Below are 22,034 nucleotides of genomic sequence, written 5' to 3'. Positions count from 1 at the left end.
TATTAACAAGATTCAATCCTGGGCCCTGTGTTGTCCAATATACTTTAATAATTTTAATGAAGAGGAAGAGGGAATTCTTGACAAATTTCCAGAGGGCATGAAACTGTGTGGGAGTTAATATCCAAAAAAGATAGAAACAAGGTTCAAAATGATCTTGATAGGTTGGAAAAACAAACTGAGACTAACATAACAAAATTTAAACTGCTGGGAGCAAATGTGACTTTATCTTCTATCATGGTGGCTTATCCATGTTCCTGGCATCTTCCCAACTGTGTGAGTTTTGCCGTGCTTTCAAGTCTGAAATTCCTTCTTCTGCCCTATCAAACTAAGTACTTCAGTTTGGTTTGTTTGGATTTTAAGTTATAGTTGGTATGTACCTGAATGTTCTACAGTTAAAGGCTGTTCCTGGGAGAGTTTTTCTCCAGCCAAAGGTAACCTGGACATTGGGGGCAAAGTTGGTGATAATAAAGGGACTCTTGTTGCTTATTTGACTGTGTTGCCTTTGTGCCAATGGGGAAGACAGCAGGGAGGTTGACAAGATGGTAGATCACTCCCACCCACATATAGTCTTTGCCAACTTTCCCAGAATCTCCCACTCTACCCCAACTCACAGGCAGCCTGTGCTAGTCCTCTTATGCCCTCCCTGGCCTTTCACGACTTACTGCACATTTTGAGATTACAGGATAAACTAGGATTGTCAGGGTTGCTATTGCTAAGTGATGCAGTCACATCCTCCTTCACTGATTATGGTGCATCATTCAGGAGAGGATACTGTCCATCAAGATGCATTTGCATATTATTCTCATAACAACAATTCTATTAAGTAAGTTGGGTTGAGAGATAATGATTGGCCCAACATTTACCCAGAAAACTTCTCTGGTTGAGTGGAGACTTGAACTTGGATCTCCCCATTGTTAGTCTAACGCCTAATGTCTAACTTGCTGAAGTTTTGCTGAATCTGACTTCTGATTGCGCTTCACCATGCATGGTCCTGCACCTTCATACCATCACCTCTATTCTCTTTGTTATTTATTGGCAAAGTTTGATATATTAAGATTATGCCCAAAGTATCTCACAGTGTATTAAAAGACTAATCTAGTAATAATATAACAACAATAAACATTATCATAGAACAACTGATATAACTATGCCTCCCTCTATGAAACAGATGGGTGGTTCCTAAAGATGATAAATCAATAAACAATCTGAATCTAGCAGTTTATAGTTCAGCATCAGAGAGAATAAAGCCTAACAGAAATTTGAAAAACAGAACAGACTTCTGTTCCATAGGAGAAGCCCTCCAATATTAGCTTACAATCATTTCATTCTATCTCAATTACCTAAAATAAACACTAACATTATTTCCTTCCACAACTTCTGCTTGGCTCCTTCAGCCTCTTCCCCTCTCTCTGTATCAATTGTGGAGTACAGACTTGGGAAGTGAAAAAATTAAAATTTCAAGTTCAGCATCTCTATTAAAGGTCACTATTCTGCATACCTAATCAAATTATTAAAACCTGCCTACCCGTTCCCACTATTTAAGTAAAATTGCTTCCTTCAAATTAGGAATAATGCAATGGGGCATCTCTTCAAAGTTGACACACCAACAAGGATGGTGAAGAAATGTTGCTTATGAGGAATCTGTTTCATTCAGCTTCCAATTTTTAAACAGACTATCTCTGCTTAAGCAGCAAAAAAGGCAGCTTCATACTGTATGTCATGCAAGCCTGAGACTAGAAAACACAATTATGTCTGTGGAATCCTTAGTGCTGCATGAGCTTGGTTGTTTTCAGGCAGATGTTTAATTATCTAACTAGGAACATTTCAGTGCATCTAGTTCATTCTCTTTCACTGGCACATTTAGGTCGTTGATATCAGTTCAGTTTTTACACACAATAAACTGAAGTGGCAAAACCTGAAGAGCAAATTATTCTACTAGGTTTACTTCTCCAATTTTTGCAATTAATTTTGCTTGGCAGTAACAGTAACTGTGAAAGAAAAATGAGCCAGCATCAGCACAAGCAGCACAATGATGAAAGTTGTCATAGAATAGAAAGGGCAGTCTTTTGTAGCTATAATGATGAAGCAATGTTTCACTGCCGAGCCACAGAATGTACCGTAGAACCTGATTATTACAGTCAGGTGTAGCAATTGCTACTTCCTTTCTCAATGGCAATAGGTAACAAAAATGTTGCACAGATCTCTTGTGCTTAAATAATACAATATATTAAAAAAAAAGTCACCCAAATTGGAAAAGTACAACTTTTGCAACAATTTGCTATGAAATTTAATAATGAAAAGCAATTTTTGCAACAAAAAGCCTAAAACATAAATCCAGGTGACAACAGCAACAATAAAACAAGGAGCAGGAACATACAAATCCAAAGAAAAATGAACAGGAGTTTTATATTGATTGTGTACTATCACTTGCATATTCTGATTTTGTAGGTATATTCTGATTTTGCAGCATATTTCTTAACTCCTCTCTTCAGTAACGTTAATGTCACTTATCTATTAGATGGGTAGCTATATAAATTGAATGAATGACTGAATGATTGAATGAATGTCAGGTCTGGTTAAACTAAATTTAATTCATTCAGTTTAGACGCTGCCTAATTCCAGACAGTGGTTACTATACCTGTTGTAATTGGGTGGGGTTTTTTTTTTTAATACTGAGGACATGGATTTTCATTAAAAGAGCCTGCAGCTCATTTGCATATTCAACTATCAGAGTAGCATTGTCAGCACAGCACTGCTATTTATGTTTCTTCTTCCAATTTTAAATCTCATCTTCTTTCAATCCATTTCCTTTAATATGTATTTAGCATGTAGATTGAATAAATAAGGTAAGAATACATGGCCTTGTCTTACTCTTTTGCTAACCTGGAGCTGGTTTGTTTATCCATGTTCTATCTGTACTGTGGCCTACTGATTGTATATTGGTTTTGCATGAAGACAATGAGATGTTTTTCTAAACACATCCCACAGTTTGACAAGATTAATACAGAGGCCTTTCTATAATCAATGAAACACCTACTTCATTTGGGTATTTTTTTGGTTTTTTCAATTATCCAACATACATCATCAACAATGTCTTATGCTGGATGTAAGAATGTAAGCTGTAAGGATGTGTTATGTGCAAGCTCCTTTGTGAAGTGTACAATAAATAAATGACTTACATCAGAAGTCCCCAACTCCCAGTCTATGGACTGGCACCAGTCGGTGGCATGCCAGAAACCAGTCCACACAAACAAGTGAAGCCCCATCCACAGGATGCAGTCAGGACATGAAACCATGCTCCCTCTGGTCCACAGAAAAACAGAACTCTCCACGGAACTGGTCCCTGGTGCCCCAAAGGCTGAGGGCCTCTGGCTTACATAACAATGAACAATTCAGCATTCTTCCTAGCAGGTATGTTATATTTCACTAAGTAGAATACCTTATGCCACCAGACTTGAAATTCTAGACCTAGAAAACCTAGAACTACGCCGCCTTCAGTCCGATCTAAGTATAGTACATAAAATTATATAGTGCAATGTCCTACCTGTCAATGAATACTTCAGCTTCAACCATAACAATACAAGATCACACAATAGATACAATCTCAAGGTAAACTGCACCAAACTTGATTGCAGGAAATATGACTTCAGCAACAGAGTAGTCAATGTCTGGAATACTCTACCTGATTCTGTGGTTTCTTCCCCAAACCCCAAAAACTTTAACCTAAGACTGTCTACTATTGACCTCACCCCTTTCTAAGAGGTCTGTAGGGGGCATGCATAAGTGCACCAATTGTGCCTACCGTCCCTGTCCTATTGTTCCTTTTTATTTTTCTTATATGTATCCATTTCATGTATTCATAACTATGTTTATACTTATACCTGTTATCTTATAATCGCTTGACAAAATAAAATAAATAAATAAAAATAAAAAAAATGTCTTATTTTGAATGCATCCCTCTTCGAAGTATTTGTGATGAACTGTATCAATGAGCTGTGAAGATGGAGCAGAACAAAGCTCCAGACTTTATGTGATATAATGCCAAATACTGTATATTTTACTATACATAACTATGCATAGGAACCATGGTAGCACCATGGTTAGAATGCAGCATTGTAGGCTAATTCTGCCCACTGCCAAGTAGTTCGAGCTTCCATCTTTCTGAGGTGAGTAAAAAGAGGACCCAGACTGTTGGGGACAATACGCTGACATTGTAAATCAAGAAAGTGCTGTAAAGCACTGTGGAACAATAAATAAGTATAAGTGCTACTGCTATTGTACTGTAGATGGCTGGTCTATACACAGTTGCTTTTTAGACTGTTATTTAGTTTTTGTTAAATTTAATGAATTTAAAACATTTCAGTTTTTCGTGAATTATCTCAAGAAGAGTTTTTTAACCTGCAAGAATACAAAATAATCATTTATAATAGAAGGGGGACAGGAGTGTGTGGCTAGCCACCAGAGAAGATGAACAAATTGATCTCTTCCAGATCGAGCTCTTTTGATAAGTTATGTTTCTATCTATCTATATTAAAGCAAAATACCATTCACACATCATCCCAAAATCTCCATAACCGTAAAGCCTACAAACTTGAAATTTGGCATGTATGTTCCTCTTGGCTTCTAGGGGCTCACTAAGAAAGGATTTTTTGAAATGATGATCAGAGCATTTGTATTTCATATATTATTATTAACATGTTCTGATGCTAAGGAGTTCTACTCCCCCTCCCAACCTGAAAACAAAATCTTCTAAATGCAAAACAAAAGCAGAGGAGAGGAGTTTCAGTTTCAATTTCACAGCAGCAACCAGCTTTAGTACAGAACAGTTGAGCTAAGCCACGCCCAGGCTCCTTGCTGTCGCATTCTTGCTCACACAGCAAATAGTTTCAGTTTCCATATTTCAGTTTCCAAACAGTCCTCAACTCTCACACACTAACAGGATGCTAGCCAGATGAATACTGATGGATGCTGGTAGGCAGAGGCACATTTTTTCCCCTTCTCTTGCTCCCCCAAAACTAAGCCCGATCACATAGTTTCGTAGCAAAGCACAGGTATAGAGCTAGTATTTGACAATAGGGAAGCCAGTTTGGTACAGCGGCTAAGGCGTGAGGCTACAAACTGGGAGACAGTGAGTTCTAGTCCTCTCTTATGCAAAAAGCCAGCTGGTCGACCTTGGCCAGTAATTCTTTCTCATCCCCAGGAAGGGGGTAATGACAAACCACCTCTGAAAACCTTGCCAAGAAAACAGCAGGGACTAGTCCAGGTAGTTGCCAGGAATCAATTATTTGGAGCCACATGCTAAATAAAAAATGAGATCTAATTAGCAAGATTACTAATAAAAGATGTTTAAGAAAGGTGATTCTCCAAAAGGCTGATGTTATATCCCAGTCTATCAACAAATAAGAAATGGAAGAGGAGGATATACCTCCACATAGCAGGAGAAAATTGAGCACTGGTCAATGTTTTGAGCAACTAAAACAAGAACTGAAGGTAGAATGGAATGAACTAGCTAATATAATCCAAAAGAATATGGCATGTACATTGGAACAACTCAATAAACAGCTAAAATAATCATCTACTCAAGTAAAACATACAATGGAATTTCATTGATACCGGAAAAGTGCAAAAAGGTATTATAGACATTAGACTGGACTTGACTAATGATCAAGAGAAGAAAAGAATAAAAAAAAAGAAAATTACAGAAAATACTGATTTAACTGGATACACTGCACAACAAAGACTGCTTCCTGAACACTATCTAAAAATATTTTTAGCTGCTAATTTAATCTATCACAAGTTAACACAATATAACACAAATAAAAAGTAGATGGATCCACAAGTCAATTTTCCTTAAAATGTTTATAAAAATAGATAACATAAACAGAACGTTTACAAAATCTGTTTTGGTTTGGGAAAAATAAACATGCAGCACTAATACAGGTATTTCTACCAATATCTTTAATGGAATATTAAGAATTCTATAACCAAGATCAGTCAACGCAACTGAAGACCTGGAGTCAATTGGCAGTCAGTAGCTTCTATAATAAGAAGGCACTACACAGTAGAGATTGAATTACAAATAGGTTGCCATCTGTCTTTGCTCAAATGACTCTTAAATGACTCTTAATTTCTTTTTAATAGGAAGGATTATAAAAGAATCAGCATCTTGGTGTTAGGCTACCTTTGACAAATTACTAACCAATTATTGTTCCCAACCTAAAAGAACAATCACAATTACTGGAATATAGAATTAGGTGACCCCTGCAAGAGTTTTAAACAAATCTTGTCATATTGATTTAGGAAAATGAATACAAAAAATGAGGTTATTTTCTATCAGTGTCCATACAAAAAGATGTAGTAGAAGATACATTGTGGGCATTTAACTTCAATTAGAATAGTACAAACAGCTCATAATCATATTTCAAAATGTTGGAGAAGTTGTAATCAGAAAGGAACAAGTATGCTGTAAACTTGTAAAGTTGTTCCTTTATGAAAATAATATTTGAATTATTCAGAATAACAAAAAGCAGTATGTGTGGCAGAATTGTGTCTTTGAGGGAGCCAATAAAAAGCTCCAGCAATAATACTCAAAAGTGGGAATTCAGATAATTTATCATTTGATAGTTGGCACATTAAAGTATGGTCAATTTTACTTCTTGAAAAAAAATCACCAATAAAATTCTATAGTTGAGTCATATTTTATTGGTTCTGAAATATATACATATATATATATACATACATACATACATATATATATATATACATATATATATATATATATAAATTATTATACCTCTAATTTTGAGTAATCTAGCAATAAATAGGAAATATAACTGAATTATAAAATATACTGTTCTTGGATGTTACCAGAGGTGGTATTCAGCCAGTTCTGACAGGTTCTGGAGATCCGGTAGCGGAAATTTTGAGTAGTTCAGAGAACTGGTAAATACTACCTCTGGTTGGCCTGCCCCGATCTATTTGCTGCCTCCTGAGTCCCAGCTGATTGGAGTCCCAGCTGATCGGCTGGGTCTTCTTTTGTTGCCCTGAACAGGAGAATGAAGCGGGAAAGCAGGTTAGTGGGGTGGGGAGGGAATTTTACAGTATCCTTCCCCTGCCACGCCCACCAAGCCATGCCCACAGAACCAGTAGTAAAAAAATTTGAATACCACCACTGGATATTACCTTTTATTCTTGTTCCTTGCCAGTTAAGAAATATGTGAAAAGTGAATAAAAAACATTATAGAACTTAAAAAAAAACAATGATCAGAAGAAATCTTTTTTTTTTAAAGTCTTAATTTTCCTTTCAAGAAAGGGAAAACTAGAAGCATCTTTTCCTAAAAATTTACTATAAAAAGATAGGGACTCTGTCCTGAGCTCAATTCCTGATAATTTCACAGATAAGACTTTCTTACCACAGCAACAGTAGTGCCTTTCCACTCCCTTCTTAAAAGATGTTTATTCCTGGTTTCCCAAGCTAACTTACAGTTTGGGATTCTCTGGCAGAAGTCCCTCTAAATTCTACCCCAGCTCAGCCCTGCTTAGCTTCTGCCCCAGACATCAGCCAGGTAGAGCCATCTAGCTAAGGAATACATATGGTGAGGCAACATTCTTGATATGCCCATTTTGTAAATGTTGAAAACTGAAGCAGCAGAGGCATTTATTCTAGCATTTTGTAAAAAAATCTTTTCAGATATCAGCTGAACCATAAAGTATTCCTGGTGGGACCAAATAGGAATAGTTTTAGATAGTTTTTCTTTGGAGTAATGTGGTAAACTTTGTGCCATTACATCAAAGGGTGGGATTCAAAAATCCCAGCAACCGGTTCTCTGCCCGGTTGCTGGGTAGGCGTGGCCATGGTGGGTGTGGCCTACTGAACTTCCGGGAGGGGTGCTTTTCACCTTCTCCAGAATCCGGACGTTTTCCTTGGGCTCTGGGAGGGTGAAAATGGCCTCCCCCTGGCTCTGGAGGCCCTCCGGAAGCTGGAAACAGGCCTGTTTCCGGACTTCTGGAAGGGCCGGTTTTCGCCTTCCCCCAGAGTCCAGAGATTTCCCTCAGGCATCTGGGAGGATGAAAACTGCCTCCCTGGGGCTCCAGAGGCTCTCCAGAAGCCAAAACAGGCCCATTTGCAGACTTCCAGAACTTCCAAGAGAGGCGTTTTTCACCCTACCAGAGCCTCTGCATCGGCCCTGCACTCATCTGCATCCAAAACGGGCTGCATGGAGACTCCTGGGAGTGAAGGCATGGGTGGGGCCAGCTGGTTGGTTCAACTACCGGTTCGGTTGAACCAGATGTAAATTTAACACCCAGTTTGCCCAAACCAGCTGAATCCCACCCCTGGTTACCTTACAACTCATAAGGCCATTCCCACAGAGAAAATATAGTGATCTATGTGTGTTCTTAACTAAAGTGCTCATCGTTAAATTTCCCATTTTTTCTTGAAAGAGACGTTTGTTCCTAAACAGAAATTTAATATTCAAAATACTATATCATTGTTGATATAATCAGCATCAGCAATACCTAAGACTGAAGTTTATTCTCTCCACTTATATTAACTTTGTTAGGGAACAAAGTTCTTTACAATTCTTTTTTTTGTAGAAGAATGGTCGTTGGTTCTTACCTGACACGCCATTTCTAGTCGAGCTGCGTAGAGCATCCAGAGAGTGGGAGGTGCTCTAGTCTTCACCAATTGCAGGCTGAGCTATAATTGAGGAACGCTCCTCCCCACCACGTGGCTTCTCCATGCGTTCCCCAGGTTTTACGAAGATGAGAAGACAAACAACTATCCCCTCATCTTAACTATAAACAACACTCAACTATAAAAACCATATGAATTGTTGGCCGAAACAGGATTCCCCACCAGACGGACCAAATAGGGTGGGGCTGGATGCTCTACGCAGCTCGACTAGAAATGGCGTGTCAGGTAAGAACCAACGCCCATTCTCAATCGAGCTGCTCCGAGCATCCAGAGAGTGGGACATACCAAAGCATGGCCTGTCCTACGGGGGGGACTCCGTCTGGCTCGGAGCATGTTCTGGATCTCTCACCACTTGCTGAAGGACTCATCTGCCAAAGGAGGCTTCTGCCGAGGCAAAAACATCGGTTTTATAATGGCGAATAAATGGAGATGGAGATGACCAGGTAGCCGCTCTGCAAATATCATGAATAGGAGCCTGAGTAGCCCAGGCTGTAGAAGTAGCAGCACTCCTTGTAGAGTGAGCGGTTACTCCACTGGGAACAGGAAGCGCCAGTGACAAATAGGCCTTGGATACTGTAGCTCTAATCCAACGGCCAACAGTAGACGGGGAAACTTTGCAGCCCAGCGTCTTTGGCTGAAAAGATAAAAACAAAGCCTCCGACCTCCTTATAGGCTGAGTGCGACTGATATAGATACGGAGCGCCCGTCTAACATCGAGAGTATGCCACTGCCTTTCTTTCTCTTGAGAAGGTCTTGGACAAAAGTTAGGAAGGACAAGCTCCTGTGATCTGTGAAAAGCTGAGTTTATCTTGGGCATGAAGGAGGGATCTGGCCGCAGGACCACCCGATCAGCGTGGAAAACGCATAACTCCTTTCTAACGGATAGAGCTGCTATTTCAGATATCTGATGAGCCGATGTAATTGCCACAAGAAAAACCACCTTGAGCGTGAGGAGTTGGAGTGACGTCTCTCTCAGAGGTTCAAAGGGAGGCCTAGTCAGTGCCGAGAGAACCTTGTTGAGGTCCCAGGTCGGATATCTGTGAACTACTGGAGGGTGCAAATTAGTGGCACCTCTAAGAAAAGCTCTAATGCGAGGGTGGTGGGAAAGTGGGCCAGACAGGTTGCCAGAGATAACCGTAGATAGGGCCGCCACCTGCCTTCTTAAAGTGTTGGGGGAAAGACCGTTGTCCAACCCTTCTTCTAAAAAGGCCAGAATTTGTGCGATTGATGGAGAGATCGGATTAATATGTAACTTGTGGCTCCACTTACAAAATATGTTCCAGGTGGCATTGTATATGAGAGTGGTTGAAGTGGTTATTCTGGCTGCCAGAATAGTGTTGATGACCAGATCGGACATGCCTTCCTTCCTTAAACGGTCCCGCTCAACCTCCAAACGGTCAGCTGAAGCCATTGTGGATTCTGATGCTGAAGAGGTCCCTGGGACAGCGAAATCTTGTCCGGTGGAATCCTCCAAGGAGGAGCCACTGACAGGTTGCGAAGGTCCGCAAACCAGGGTCTCCTGGGCCAATATGGGGCCACCAGAAGAAGTTCCGCTTTCTCGAGGAGTACCTTTTGGATCACCTTGGGCAGCAGCGGTAGTGGGGGAAGCGTAAAGGAGCCCCGTGGGCCAAGGACAACGCAGGGCATCGTGGTTCTCGGCCCCCTGGGTGGGGTACCAGGAAAAAAACCTCGGTGTCTGGGCACTGGATGGGGATGCAAACAGGTCCACTAGCGGTAACCCGAACCTCCCTGAGGCTTCCCGGAAAAGGGAGGGATGCAGGCGCCATTCGGACTGGTCGGCGACGGTTCTGCTCAACCAGTCTGCCTGAACGTTGGAGTCCCCCGAGATGGGCTCCGCCTTTATGGATAGCAGATTGGCCTCCGCCCATCGACAGATCCGTTCGGCCCTTTTCATGAGCCTGATGGAGTGAGTGCCCCCCTGCCGGTTGATGTGGGCCTTGGTCGTAGTGTTGTCCGTCAAGACCAAGACGTGACGCCCTCGAACTTGAGGAAGAAAGGTGCATAATGCCAGATATACTGCGTGGAGCTCTAACCAATTTATGCTGCAAGAGCGCTCGTTTACTGACCAGGTTCCTTGAGCTGACAGCGAATGCAGGTGGGGCCCCCAACCTGTTAGGCTGGCGTCTGTTGTGAGGGTGACCCTCTGGGGTTCTTTGAACGGATGTCCTTTGTTGGTAGTGGGTCTGGTCCACCAGAGTAGCGAGGTGAGAACCTTTGGAGGGATCCTTACTACGAATCTTGAATTGCTCCTTCTTGAGCGTTGATAAGGTAGCAGGAACCATTGAAGGGACCTGGAATGAAATCGGGCCCAGGGAACAATGGATATACATGAGATCATTTTCCCAAGCAATTTAGATAGGTCAAGCAATGAAGCTTTCTTTGCCCGCCTGATGGTCTTAATCGATTTTTGAATGCTAGCAAACCTTTCCGGGGAGAGGAAAACCTTTCTCTCAACTGAATCGATCACCGCCCCTAAATGAACTATTCGAGTGGAAGGGGTAAGCTGGCTCTTTTCCCAATTTACAAGGAAACCATGATCCTGAAGTACTAAAAGAGTGGTTCTGGTGTCCCTCTCGGCTTGGCTTTGGGTTGGAGAAAGAATGAGAATGTCGTCAAGATAGCAGTAAATACGGACAGGGAGTTGTCTGAGGTGAGCTGCTAAGGCTGTCAAAACCTTGGTGAAGGTCCTGGGAGCTGAGGCTAACCCAAAGGGAAGGGCTATATATTGATAATGACAGCCATTGTAATAAAATCTCAGATATCTAGAAAAGGAAGGGTGAATGGGTATATGAAGATATGCCTCAGAGAGGTCAATGGAAGTGAGCCAGTCTCCTTCCCTGGTGCCCTGCAGGATGGACTGAAGGGTATGCATTTTAAATTTATGATGAACAATATAACGATTGAGCCTTTTTAAAACCAAAATGGGCCTCCAACCCCCAGAGTGCTTAGGGACTAGAAAGAGGAGGGAATAGAATCCCTCTCCTCGTTGAGAAGGTGGCACGGGCTGTATGGCCTTAATATCCAACAGATGTTTAATGGCGGTCTCTAGGAGAGCGCGCTTGGTATGATCCCTGGAAATGGGAGAAACCATGAAGTGTTCGGGTGGGAGGACTTGGAACTGAAGGGAAAAACCAAATTGGACCGTGTCTTTAACCCAGGCATCACACGTAGATGCTTCCCACTGGCTCGCAAAGAATTTAAGGCGACCACCAATGGGCAAGGGGGCTGAAAACCTATCTTGGACGGCAGGGAGTCTTACCTGCCAAACCCCAGAAGGGTCTCCTGTAACTGCCCCTCCCTCTGGACCTGTCTCCCGAATCGCCCCGGTCTCGATAGGCCGGGCGAAAGGTTGGAGAACTCTGATAACGGGGAGAGAAGGGAGTTTGAAAGGGGGTATGGAAGGAGCCCCTTCGAAAGGGCTGAGAGGATCTGGGCTCTTGCCTACAAAAAAGAGCCGGAAGAAATTTCTTTTTGTTCCGGCTCTCCATCAACAGTGGTTCCAGGGCCGGACCAAATAATTTATTTCCCAAGATGGGAGCTGAGGCCAGTTTCGACTTGTTTTTAATGTCGGCCTGCCAATGCCTAAGCCAAAGCAGCCGTTGGGCCGTAACATGAGAGGATATGGCCCGAGAGGAGAACTTCACCGAGTGAAAATTTGCATCGGCCGCAAACTCAGCTGCTGCTGTTAGTTTTGCAATATCTTGATGGGCCCTAGCATTAGATGGAGAAACATGCTGTTTCAGCTGTCGAAGCCACCTAGTAGACGATCTAGTAAAAAAAGATGAGGCAGTGGCAGACCGAATGGCCCAAGCATCAAACTGGTGCGCCCGTCGCAGCGCCATCTCCGCCTTCTTGCCCTCCGGCCTTAAGGCTTCCAGAGCATCTGTGGGGTTCGACGAGGATGCCAGTCTGATAATGGGGTCATCCACCTCGGGGGTGTTTAGCATGGTGGAGAAGTCTGCGTCGAGATTAAAAAATCTCTTGTCCTGCCCGGAGCGGGCGGAGGGGAGACCAGAAGAGGCTAACTGTTTCGCCACTAGATCGGAGAAGATTGGAGGGACTGGCACAACTTTGGCCTCCACCGCTGTCTGTCTGAAAATGGCATCCTCTGGGGCCCCAGAGGCTGCTGGCGAGGAATCAGAAGATGACTGGGGAGTTAGGCCTGAGATATTCTTTGCTTTGAACAGCAAAGGCTTGAATAAATGAGGCTTGAACAGGCTTACAAGGGAGGGCTGGTCGGGGGAGAGGCCCTCATCCTCCGACATGTCCCCTTCCAACTGCTCCACTTTGGAGAAGGGCTCAGAATAATGGAGGGACCCCCTCTCTGACCCTTCCTCTGCCCCGTAGGGTGCAAAGGCCATATCCTCTTCCTCGTCCTCCTCTTCCTCCCCTTCTGGAAAGGGAGGGTCCCCTTGGGAAGGTACCTGTCTGTGGAGAGTCACCGGTCTGGGTAGAGGTTCTCCGGAGGCAGAATCAATCTCGGAGCCATTGCTTGAGAGGCTGTCTTGGACAACTGTTGCATACCTTCCGCGATCCCCTGGCGGATGGCAAGCTGCATCCATTCCTTAACACTGTCAGGAATGATGCTAGTTGAAGGGTCTTTGGGCGAAGGCCAGCAGCGGTTGGGGTGAAGGTCGCCTCTGGAGTTCGAGTGGCCCGGGGGCTCTGGACAGGTGTGTTGTGCCTGGAAAGAGAAGGTTGTTCTGGCAAAGGGGGAGGTTGGTTAGAGGTAGAGGGAATAGAAGCTGGAATTACAGAATGAGAGTCCCTGGAGTGCCTATAAAACTCCTTTTCCAGAGCTCTGTGGCGCCTTAGGGCGTCCCTTTCAGAGGCTGCAGAAGGTTCCTTAGCCCTTTTGCGCAGATGGTGAGTTTTAGACTTAGCCTTTAAGGAAGGCCCTCTGGGATTTTCCTCTGCCATTACAAACAAAAGGTATAATAAATATGAAGGCGGTTGGCACGCCTAGGAATGCGGTCCACAATGGAAGCCGGGTATCCTATAGTTGAGCCACGTCCCCCTTTTGGAAAAATTTTTAGATACTATATATATATATATATATATATATATATATATATATATATATATATATATATATATATATATATATATATATATATATAATTTTATTTTAATTAATTTATTATTATTATTATTATTTTTGGTAAAAGGGAAAAAAACACCCCTAAGGGTATACAATAAAAGCTACACCAAATGACCAAAAAAAGGGTAACTAAATTATTAATAAAATATAAATGCTCTCTCTCTTTTTTTTAAAAAAAAAATAGAGAAAAATTAAGATTGGAAAAAAACTCTCTCTAAAAAACCAATTTAACCAAATGAACGCTGAGGCCAAAATTTAAACAGAAAAAAAATACTCCAGGAAAGAAGTCTGTAAAGGCCTCTGAGGCTGCCTCCCAATAACCTGGGAAGTAGGTGCCTGTCTTCGCCTCTGAGCAGGCTGCAGAATGCCAACAATGAAAATGGGGCAACAGAGCACAAGGTCATAACACCCCTTCTGAAATAAAGGCTCCCACAGGCCAGTAGGACCTGCTATGGGGCTCTATCCACGTCGCAGCAATTCGATGCCTTGGGCAAAATGGCGCCCGCCACGAGGTGCGCCTAAAATGGCCACCGGGCTGGACGCAAGGCTCAGAGACGGAATAGCCCTTAAGAAAAAAAGGCAGTCAGCTAAAAGAATTGAGCTGAAAAAACAAGGGCTAGGAAAAGGCATTCGTGGGGGGAAGACACAACGCGCGCTAAGGAGAGCGCGATCGCAAGCCACTGCTTAAAGGCAGGAACGGCTTGAAATGGCAGGAAAGAGGGAAGGGGGGATGGGGGGAGCAAAGGCTCTAAAACCCCTCTATCTCCCCCCTGAGGGGCGAAACTTCGCTCCTTTACTCACAACTAAAACCCAAAAGCGCAGGGACCAAGGAAAGAAGCCAAAATGAAACGATCAAACCTGAAAATGAAACAGAAATCCTGAAACGGTCAAGGAGAATGATCTATAGCTGCCTGTCTCTTGCGAGGCTGAGCTAAAAACTGGGGAACGCATGGAGAAGCCACGTGGTGGGGAGGAGCGTTCCTCAATTATAGCTCGGCCTGCAATTGGTGAAGACTAGAGCACCTCCCACTCTCTGGATGCTCGGAGCAGCTCGACTGAGAAAGGTTCAATACCATTAATATGTAATAGGATTGTTTTTATAGTGTGTTATGTTTCCAGCACTACCAATATTCAAAAGGATTTTATTTATTTGTATCCTGCCATTATTTTATGAGCTCCAAGGCCTGGAAATGTCAGGTATAACAGATGAGGCATTGGCAGATGTTTGGCAAAGGTAACAATGATTTAACCTGGATGACAGAAAGGAGAGTCCCTAAATTTAATAAGCCAACATCCTAGCATTCCAACCCTGTCCATTGTACTCTGAGAAGTGACTCGTGGACATTTGAGAGCCTGAAAAAAAAAGTGTGTGTGTGTGTATGTGTGTGTGTGTGTGCGTATGACCAGTAGAAGTCCTAAAACCTTTTGATATGGTTTATAAGGAAATAAGCCAATTCCAGCTTACAAAAGCTCTAAAGCTGGGGCAAACTATATGGAGCTCAGACCAGCATACTTACATATCAACATATAATCATTCTAACTGCAATCTGTATTGGCATTAAAATATAGCCATGGAAGTTGATAGTTCTGGCTTGAAGCAACTGCACTGATTCTTCAAGTACACATAAATGCAGTTATCTCTATTCAACTTGTTCATTCTCCTTTTCCTGATTTGTACGCAAAAGAGCATGAATGTTTATAAGACTTCGAGTCTCACTACGGAAAGTTTGATAAGCCAGCATCCTAAATTTCCTGCCCACTAAGCCAGCCAGTGCCTCTTGAACAGGTGAATACAGTGTCAGTCTTCTAAAAGATAGGAAATCTAAAACAAAATAAAAATAAGCAAAATGTAAAATAAAGACAAAACTCGTATATAAAAACTTCGTTTTAACAAATGCATTAAACCGTAGCCACATGAAACATTTATCGATCTTTCCATTATGTTGACAAAAAGCAAGTTCACATACAGAGAGCAAACAATTTTACAACCCACGGAAGCCGTGACCTTCTGTTGTAAAAATATGCCAAGTTTATTATGCTTAGGAAGTCTACTGGTTTTCTACCAATTGATTAATTCCACTTTTTGGGCACATAATTGAAAAACACATTACTTTAAAGGCATCCCATCCCCATACTGCCACTGCAGCTTTTCTTTTATGCATCAGCATGATTTCCACTGCTGGACTGGTCCTCCATAGGGATAGGAAGCCATAAAAAGAACCTTACTCAGTATTCATTTATTCCCTGAAGCTCTTGAAAATGCCATGATGCAATTGGGAAAAAAATATTCTTAATGATTTCATCCACCAGTATCACTGAAAATTTAGGCAAAGAGATTATGGGTAATAATAAAGTGAGGACACCTGATTGCATTACAACCTGAGATTGTTATAATTACACTGCAAATTATTGTGGCATGCTATAATTGGAAAATCAATATCCTCTCCCTATTTTTCAGAGGCTAGTTCAGAATATAATAACTTTAAGTAACTGTTCATCCAATACTACTAAATATTTGTTATTAAGAAGTTTCTTGTAAGACCTAAATGCATACATTTTGCTGTTAAACTGTATATTTTTAATTAAAAAATGTTTATGATTGTAATGCTCTTGCCATAACAATAAGACCATGTCTTAAATGCTCTAAAGGGAGAATGAGACATGTGCAAAGAAATTAAGTATATCCAAATTTCACTGGTTTGTTCCAAATTAAGCTTTCAGTTCAACGGGGCAAAGAAACAACAGAACAGTGATTATAAAATTTTCAGTCAGCATAAACACATGCGTAGTTTCAGTGGGAACTGGTTATTGATATTAATTAAGATGTTCATTAAGAAATTATATTTCTATCGAAGCAAAATATAGCTTTAAAACCTGAAATATCTCCAGATTTCCATTTCTGATTCATTATATATTTGTGTCCTTTTTCATTTCTCTTTTTAAATAATATTTCCTGAATCAGGTGTTGGATATATCCAGGACAGATATCTTGGAACTCTTGAAATCCATTGATCTAGATGCAGCTGGGTATATCTCTAAAATTCCACCGAATTGTGAATGTAATTTTTAAAAATGTATTACAAAAAGGAATTACTTAATCTATGGCTGCTGTTGTCACTGCTATCTCCACCCAGAAAATGGTTTTTCTTTTACTCTGGTTTACCATTTGGGAGGCAAGAGTCAAAAAGATAGGTTCGTTGTTGTCTAATTTAGATATCTTTGGAAGAACAGCTTATTGAGTGACTGCAAATCCTGTCTTTTTTTTAAATAAGCAAAGCAGGACAGAAAAAGAAAAAAGACAAAGAAAAAAGAAAACATAATAAAAATGTATGTGTAAAGGCCTCTTACAGATATATGTAAAATTTTACACAATGTGTTCAGTAATGGGTGACCATATTTTATTATAATCATTCATACCTGATCTATGTGTATAAAGAATTTGTAATTGTTAATGAATAGAACAATTTCAACAAATAAGTGACTTAATGGCTGACTATTAAATAATTTAATTCTAATTTAATATCCCAATTTTAAGGCTGTCTGTCTACCCAAATAACTTTGGGTAGTTTAAAAGGAAATAAAATGAAATAAAATAATCAAGGAAAAAAGATAAGACTAACCAGAAAACCATTCCATAACAGTAAAAAAAAAAAAGACCAGCCATCCTACCCCAGGAATGATCAGGTTTCCAGCAAAATTCAAATTAAATAATGCAATGCTTATTAATATGCTATAGAAAAATAATACTTTACTATACACAAAGCGTTACATCTCTGCATACACATTTGAGAGAAGAACTACGTATGAGATCTCTTCTATATTATCAAACAAAAAGGGCAGAAAATCTTACTTTTTCATCATCATCAGTAAAAGGAATACCTCCAGGAGTTTTATTTATCACTTGTGCAACTCCAATGATTTCACCCTCGCTATTTCTTATAGGCATGCAGAGCAATGACTTCGTCTTGTATCCTGTCAGTTTGTCAATCTTGTCATTAAAGCGTTGGTCCTGAAAAAATGGAGAAGGAAAATATTAAGATTAAAACTTATATGCATTTAAAATGTTCTTTTCTACATTCAATACATTAAATCACTTTTGTCAAGAATTCTTTAGATTGATAGTAATTTAGAAGATAGATGATATGTTTTTGCATGTCGTTTTATGTTGTATACACTTAATTGATATACATTTTGCAATATTTCTATTTGCTTCTTTTGCTTGACATGGACAATAGGAACAATTTTTCGGCTTTTTCATTCATTTTTGGTTGTTTTAATGGACCTGAATTTAACAGACCTTTTAAAATAATATTTTAATCAGTTTCTTTAGACTCCCCCATTACGATCTGTTATCCACACTGATATCTATAATCACTGTACAATTCTGTTCCATCTAATAGTGGAAATAAATTATAATATCTAAGACTCGTAACTGACAGATATAACAATAACTGATATTCTTTAAACACTTTAAATGAGATGAATTGATACAAAGCTGCCATCCTATTTGTTTATTATCACACCTCCCACCATCTTTTCCTCACTTGAGAATATGAAAAGTTTACAGGTAGTCCTTGACTTACAATCAATCACTCAGCTGCCAAGACTGTGCATGAATTTTGGTCATATGACCATAGATTTGCTACATAAAGTAGTAACTCTGGGCACAGGTCATAAGTATCTTCATTCAGTGCCATCGTAACTTTGAATGGTCGCTGAATGAATAGTCATAATCCAAGGACTACCTCTAAGTCACAGATATTTACACACAGTGAGAAATTAGATATCGACAGGACTGAAGCTGGTAAAGCAAGACCCAATAATTCCAGGATAAAGACAACTATTTCATAAGCATATCACAATTACTTCTCAACATATCCTGCTAGGATTCTGTTAATTGAGAAGGAAGGAGGAAGAATTCAACCCTAAAACTAAATAAATGTCTGACTTCTGTGCACTACAGCGGATACTCAATGGTTGTACTTGAAGTTCCATCATTGCATGCAATAACATTTCTAATCTTGTTGATTCTTGTCTGGAAGTCTTTTGCTAAGACTAGCTGAGGAGTGAATTAAGGGTTAAGTTTCTGGCAATCTGTGATTTACTACCTAAATCTGGGTGTGACTCTTGAAAGCTTGAGTTGGGATTAGGGTTTGTATTTGTTTGAATTAAAGTAGACCTGGTTGGTTACCTTTAAACTACTCTTCCCTTGAGGTTTAATCTCGATCTTTTGTTTACATTTCTTCTATAGATCGCCAACCCTTTCCTTAAAATCTAGCCAGGGGTGGGCTGCTGAGGGTTCGCAGGGGTTCAGGAGAGCCCCTAGCTAAGATTCTGTGCAGTTTGGAGAACCCCCAAATCCCACTACTGGCTGGCCCCGCCCATCCCACCCCTCTCAGGAGTCCCCATGTGGCCCATTTTGGATGCTGGTAAGTGCCGGATACGTGTGGAGACTCAGGGAGGGTGAAAAACGGGCCTCCTGGAAGTTTGGGTAGGCCGGAAATGGGCCCATTTCTGGCTTCCAGAGAGCCTCCCCCACCGTGGTGCAGGAGGCCAACTAGGCTATGCCCACCATGGCCACGCCCAGCCAGAAACTGGGAAGAGAATCCTTTGCTAAAATTTTTGAAGCCCACCCCTGAATCTAGCTATTACAATTCTGGTTAAGGGGAGATTAAAAACAGCGCTGTCAGGAAATATAGGAAAAAGCAAAACGTCTGAATAATCCCTGGTTGTCCCATTTGGTGTGGCAGGCCCACTTTTAAAAGACCCATACAGTAGAAGTAATGAATGTGAAATTAAAAAGAAGCTAACCAAGTAGAGCAAATCGTAACTGATAAACTGTTATTGAGCATGGCTGATATAAAGGTAGCCAGCAAAAGATGGAAAAATAAGTTCCAAAGAAAATAACTAGAGTTAATGCAATCATTTTGAATGCATTTGTTCATAATGGTGTCATTTTATAAAACAGAATTCTTCAAGACACATACAGAATACAAACTAAAATAATAAAAGGAATTGACTCCAATATAAAAGGAAGTGCTAGCATTAAAGTCAATAACAAAAGAGAGGTAAAACAGGTCTCTAAAAATGAAAAACAACCAATTACTATCATTAAAAATTAATAAGTTAATTAATATGGTCTTTAATGTGTGTCTTGGTCTAGAACTAAAAGGAGCAAGTACCAGATCAACCGTTCTCAAAAGAGCTTCTATAAACAATAAATACCTATCCATTGTAGTTATTTTCCAAGCTGCAGATTGAGGGACAACTGCTAGTAACCTTAAAGCAGAAGTAGTTATGAGGCAAAAAGGTGTTCCTCTAAGGTAAGGTCCCATGTAGAACATTATAGATCAAAATTAAGATTTTATTACAGGCCTCGAAAAGAAATGAAAAAGGACCTGAGACTACTATGCAAACTCATTGCCATATTGTGCATCAATTATAATTTGCAAATTACATAGCCTATCCCAAAGGTTCTTTTTCCAAAGGCAACTGGACTTTCTTTGTTTTTCCTTGAAGATGTTTTGCTTCTCATCCAAGAAGCTTCTTCAGTTCATGAACTTCTTCAGTCCAGTTGCCTTTGGAAAAATCATCTTTGGGACAACGGTGACCTGGATGACTGAGAATCTCCATAGATATACAATGTATAATAAGTGTATGTTGGAAGTTGTCAAAATCTAAACCACTCCAAAGCTAAGGATTCTAATTTGGTATAAGTAAAGAAGGCTCTTAAGAACCGAACAAACCTGAGTATCTGTTTTACAGCAAAAATAACAATCTTATGCTAAAAATGAAATGAAATGAAAAAATGAAAATGAAAACCTTAACATTAGGTTACCTGCGGGCATATCCTTACATCTCAAATACTGTCAATAAAGGTTATGTTTTTTTAATAAAGTAATGCGTATTTGCAATAGAACTTGCACTCAAAAATAATTTAAGTATTCTTAATTACTATGCATTAGTGTTGGGGAAGTAACAAATTGCCATAAAGATTTACAAGGTCTCTCCAAGAAAAAGAAAAGTTTCTGTTCCTCTTATTGTTGCCTAAACTCATTCTCAATGCTTTTGAATAACTGGAATGCCCATCTGTTTTCTTGAATTTGAACTTTAAAGTACAAGTTTAGAAAGAATATTCAGTAACATATTTGGTCCATAAATTGGTTAGAATAGATTCTAAAATAGATTTAATGGACTGTCTCCCGAGAAGAAAAAAGCGGAATGATTATCAATTTAATTAAAATAAGTGATTTCAATGGAGAGACCTAGGTTCAACACCAGTCTTAACAATCAGATTCAGATTAACAGAGTTGGAAGGGACCTTATATGTCATCTAGTCCAACCCCCTGCCCAAGCAGGAGACCTTACACCATTTCTTTTTAGAGGTGTGTGTTAAATATCAGTTTTTCCACAATCCTTGGAATCAGGAGTTTGATTTTCCTGCATCGAACAGACACCGGAATCGAAGTTCACAGTGACTATGTCTCAACTCAATCTACCTTAATACAAGCGAATGACTGAAGTAGTGGTTTGCTACCGTTAATTCCTAGAGGAATGGTGGGATGTTTACCAAATGAATAAATAAATGCACAAATAAATAACAAAGTAGTGCTACAGATAACCTATACACACATACAAAATGATTTTAAGTAAATGTTATTTTCTTGTGAGGGACTATGGGAAGGAGGAATTCAGATTATGTGAGAAAAAAACAACAGAGCCCAGATATAGGTAATATAGGGAAATGTGTTACAAAGAGATTCTACCTTAACTGACTCACTACAAATAAGGCTGGAAATTTACTGTTTTCAAGATTATGTTTCTAGCCCTGACTATCAGTAAGAATAACTTTTGAAAATCCCTGTGGTTTTCACTCTATATTGGCAAGTTATGTAAGGCATCATTAAGAAGCCTGATTTTTTTCCCCAGGTTTCTGTGCAAATCTAAACAAGAAGACATGAATGCTTGGATGCATAACTTTTGAGTCAGGATCTTAAAGCAGACACATCTTTTTTTTCAGGCACACATAGAGGACTGGGGGTGGGTGGGTTGGAATTGGACTGATTTAACAAATAGCTCATGCAAGATCAGACTCAAGTTTTTTTTTCAAATAATAGCAATAGCACTTAAACTTATATAGCATTTCACAGTGCTTTTACAGCCCTCTCTAAGAGTCAGCATATTGCCCCAAACAATTTGGATCCTCCTTTTACCCAC

At 40.3% G+C, this 22,034-nt stretch overlaps 1 protein-coding gene across 2 annotated transcripts in view; it reads right to left on the bottom strand.

Moving 5' to 3' along the window:
- Window positions 1-22,034, bottom strand: part of PDE11A (phosphodiesterase 11A) — a 185,239-nt gene that overhangs the window by 119,519 nt on the left and 43,686 nt on the right. For both annotated transcript variants that reach the window (XM_087918209.1, XM_087918156.1), the window contains exon 2: window positions 17,668-17,826. In XM_087918209.1, coding sequence (XP_087774335.1) covers window positions 17,668-17,826 — 159 coding nt within the window. The remainder of the gene's footprint in view (window positions 1-17,667; window positions 17,827-22,034) is intronic.

The sequence above is a fragment of the Pseudonaja textilis genome, chromosome 1, assembly GCF_049901715.1.
Source record: "Pseudonaja textilis isolate UNSWEBS1 chromosome 1, rPseTex1.2, whole genome shotgun sequence".
NCBI classification, from domain to species: domain Eukaryota; kingdom Metazoa; phylum Chordata; class Lepidosauria; order Squamata; family Elapidae; genus Pseudonaja; species Pseudonaja textilis.
This window is presented reverse-complemented; position numbering and strand designations above follow the sequence as displayed.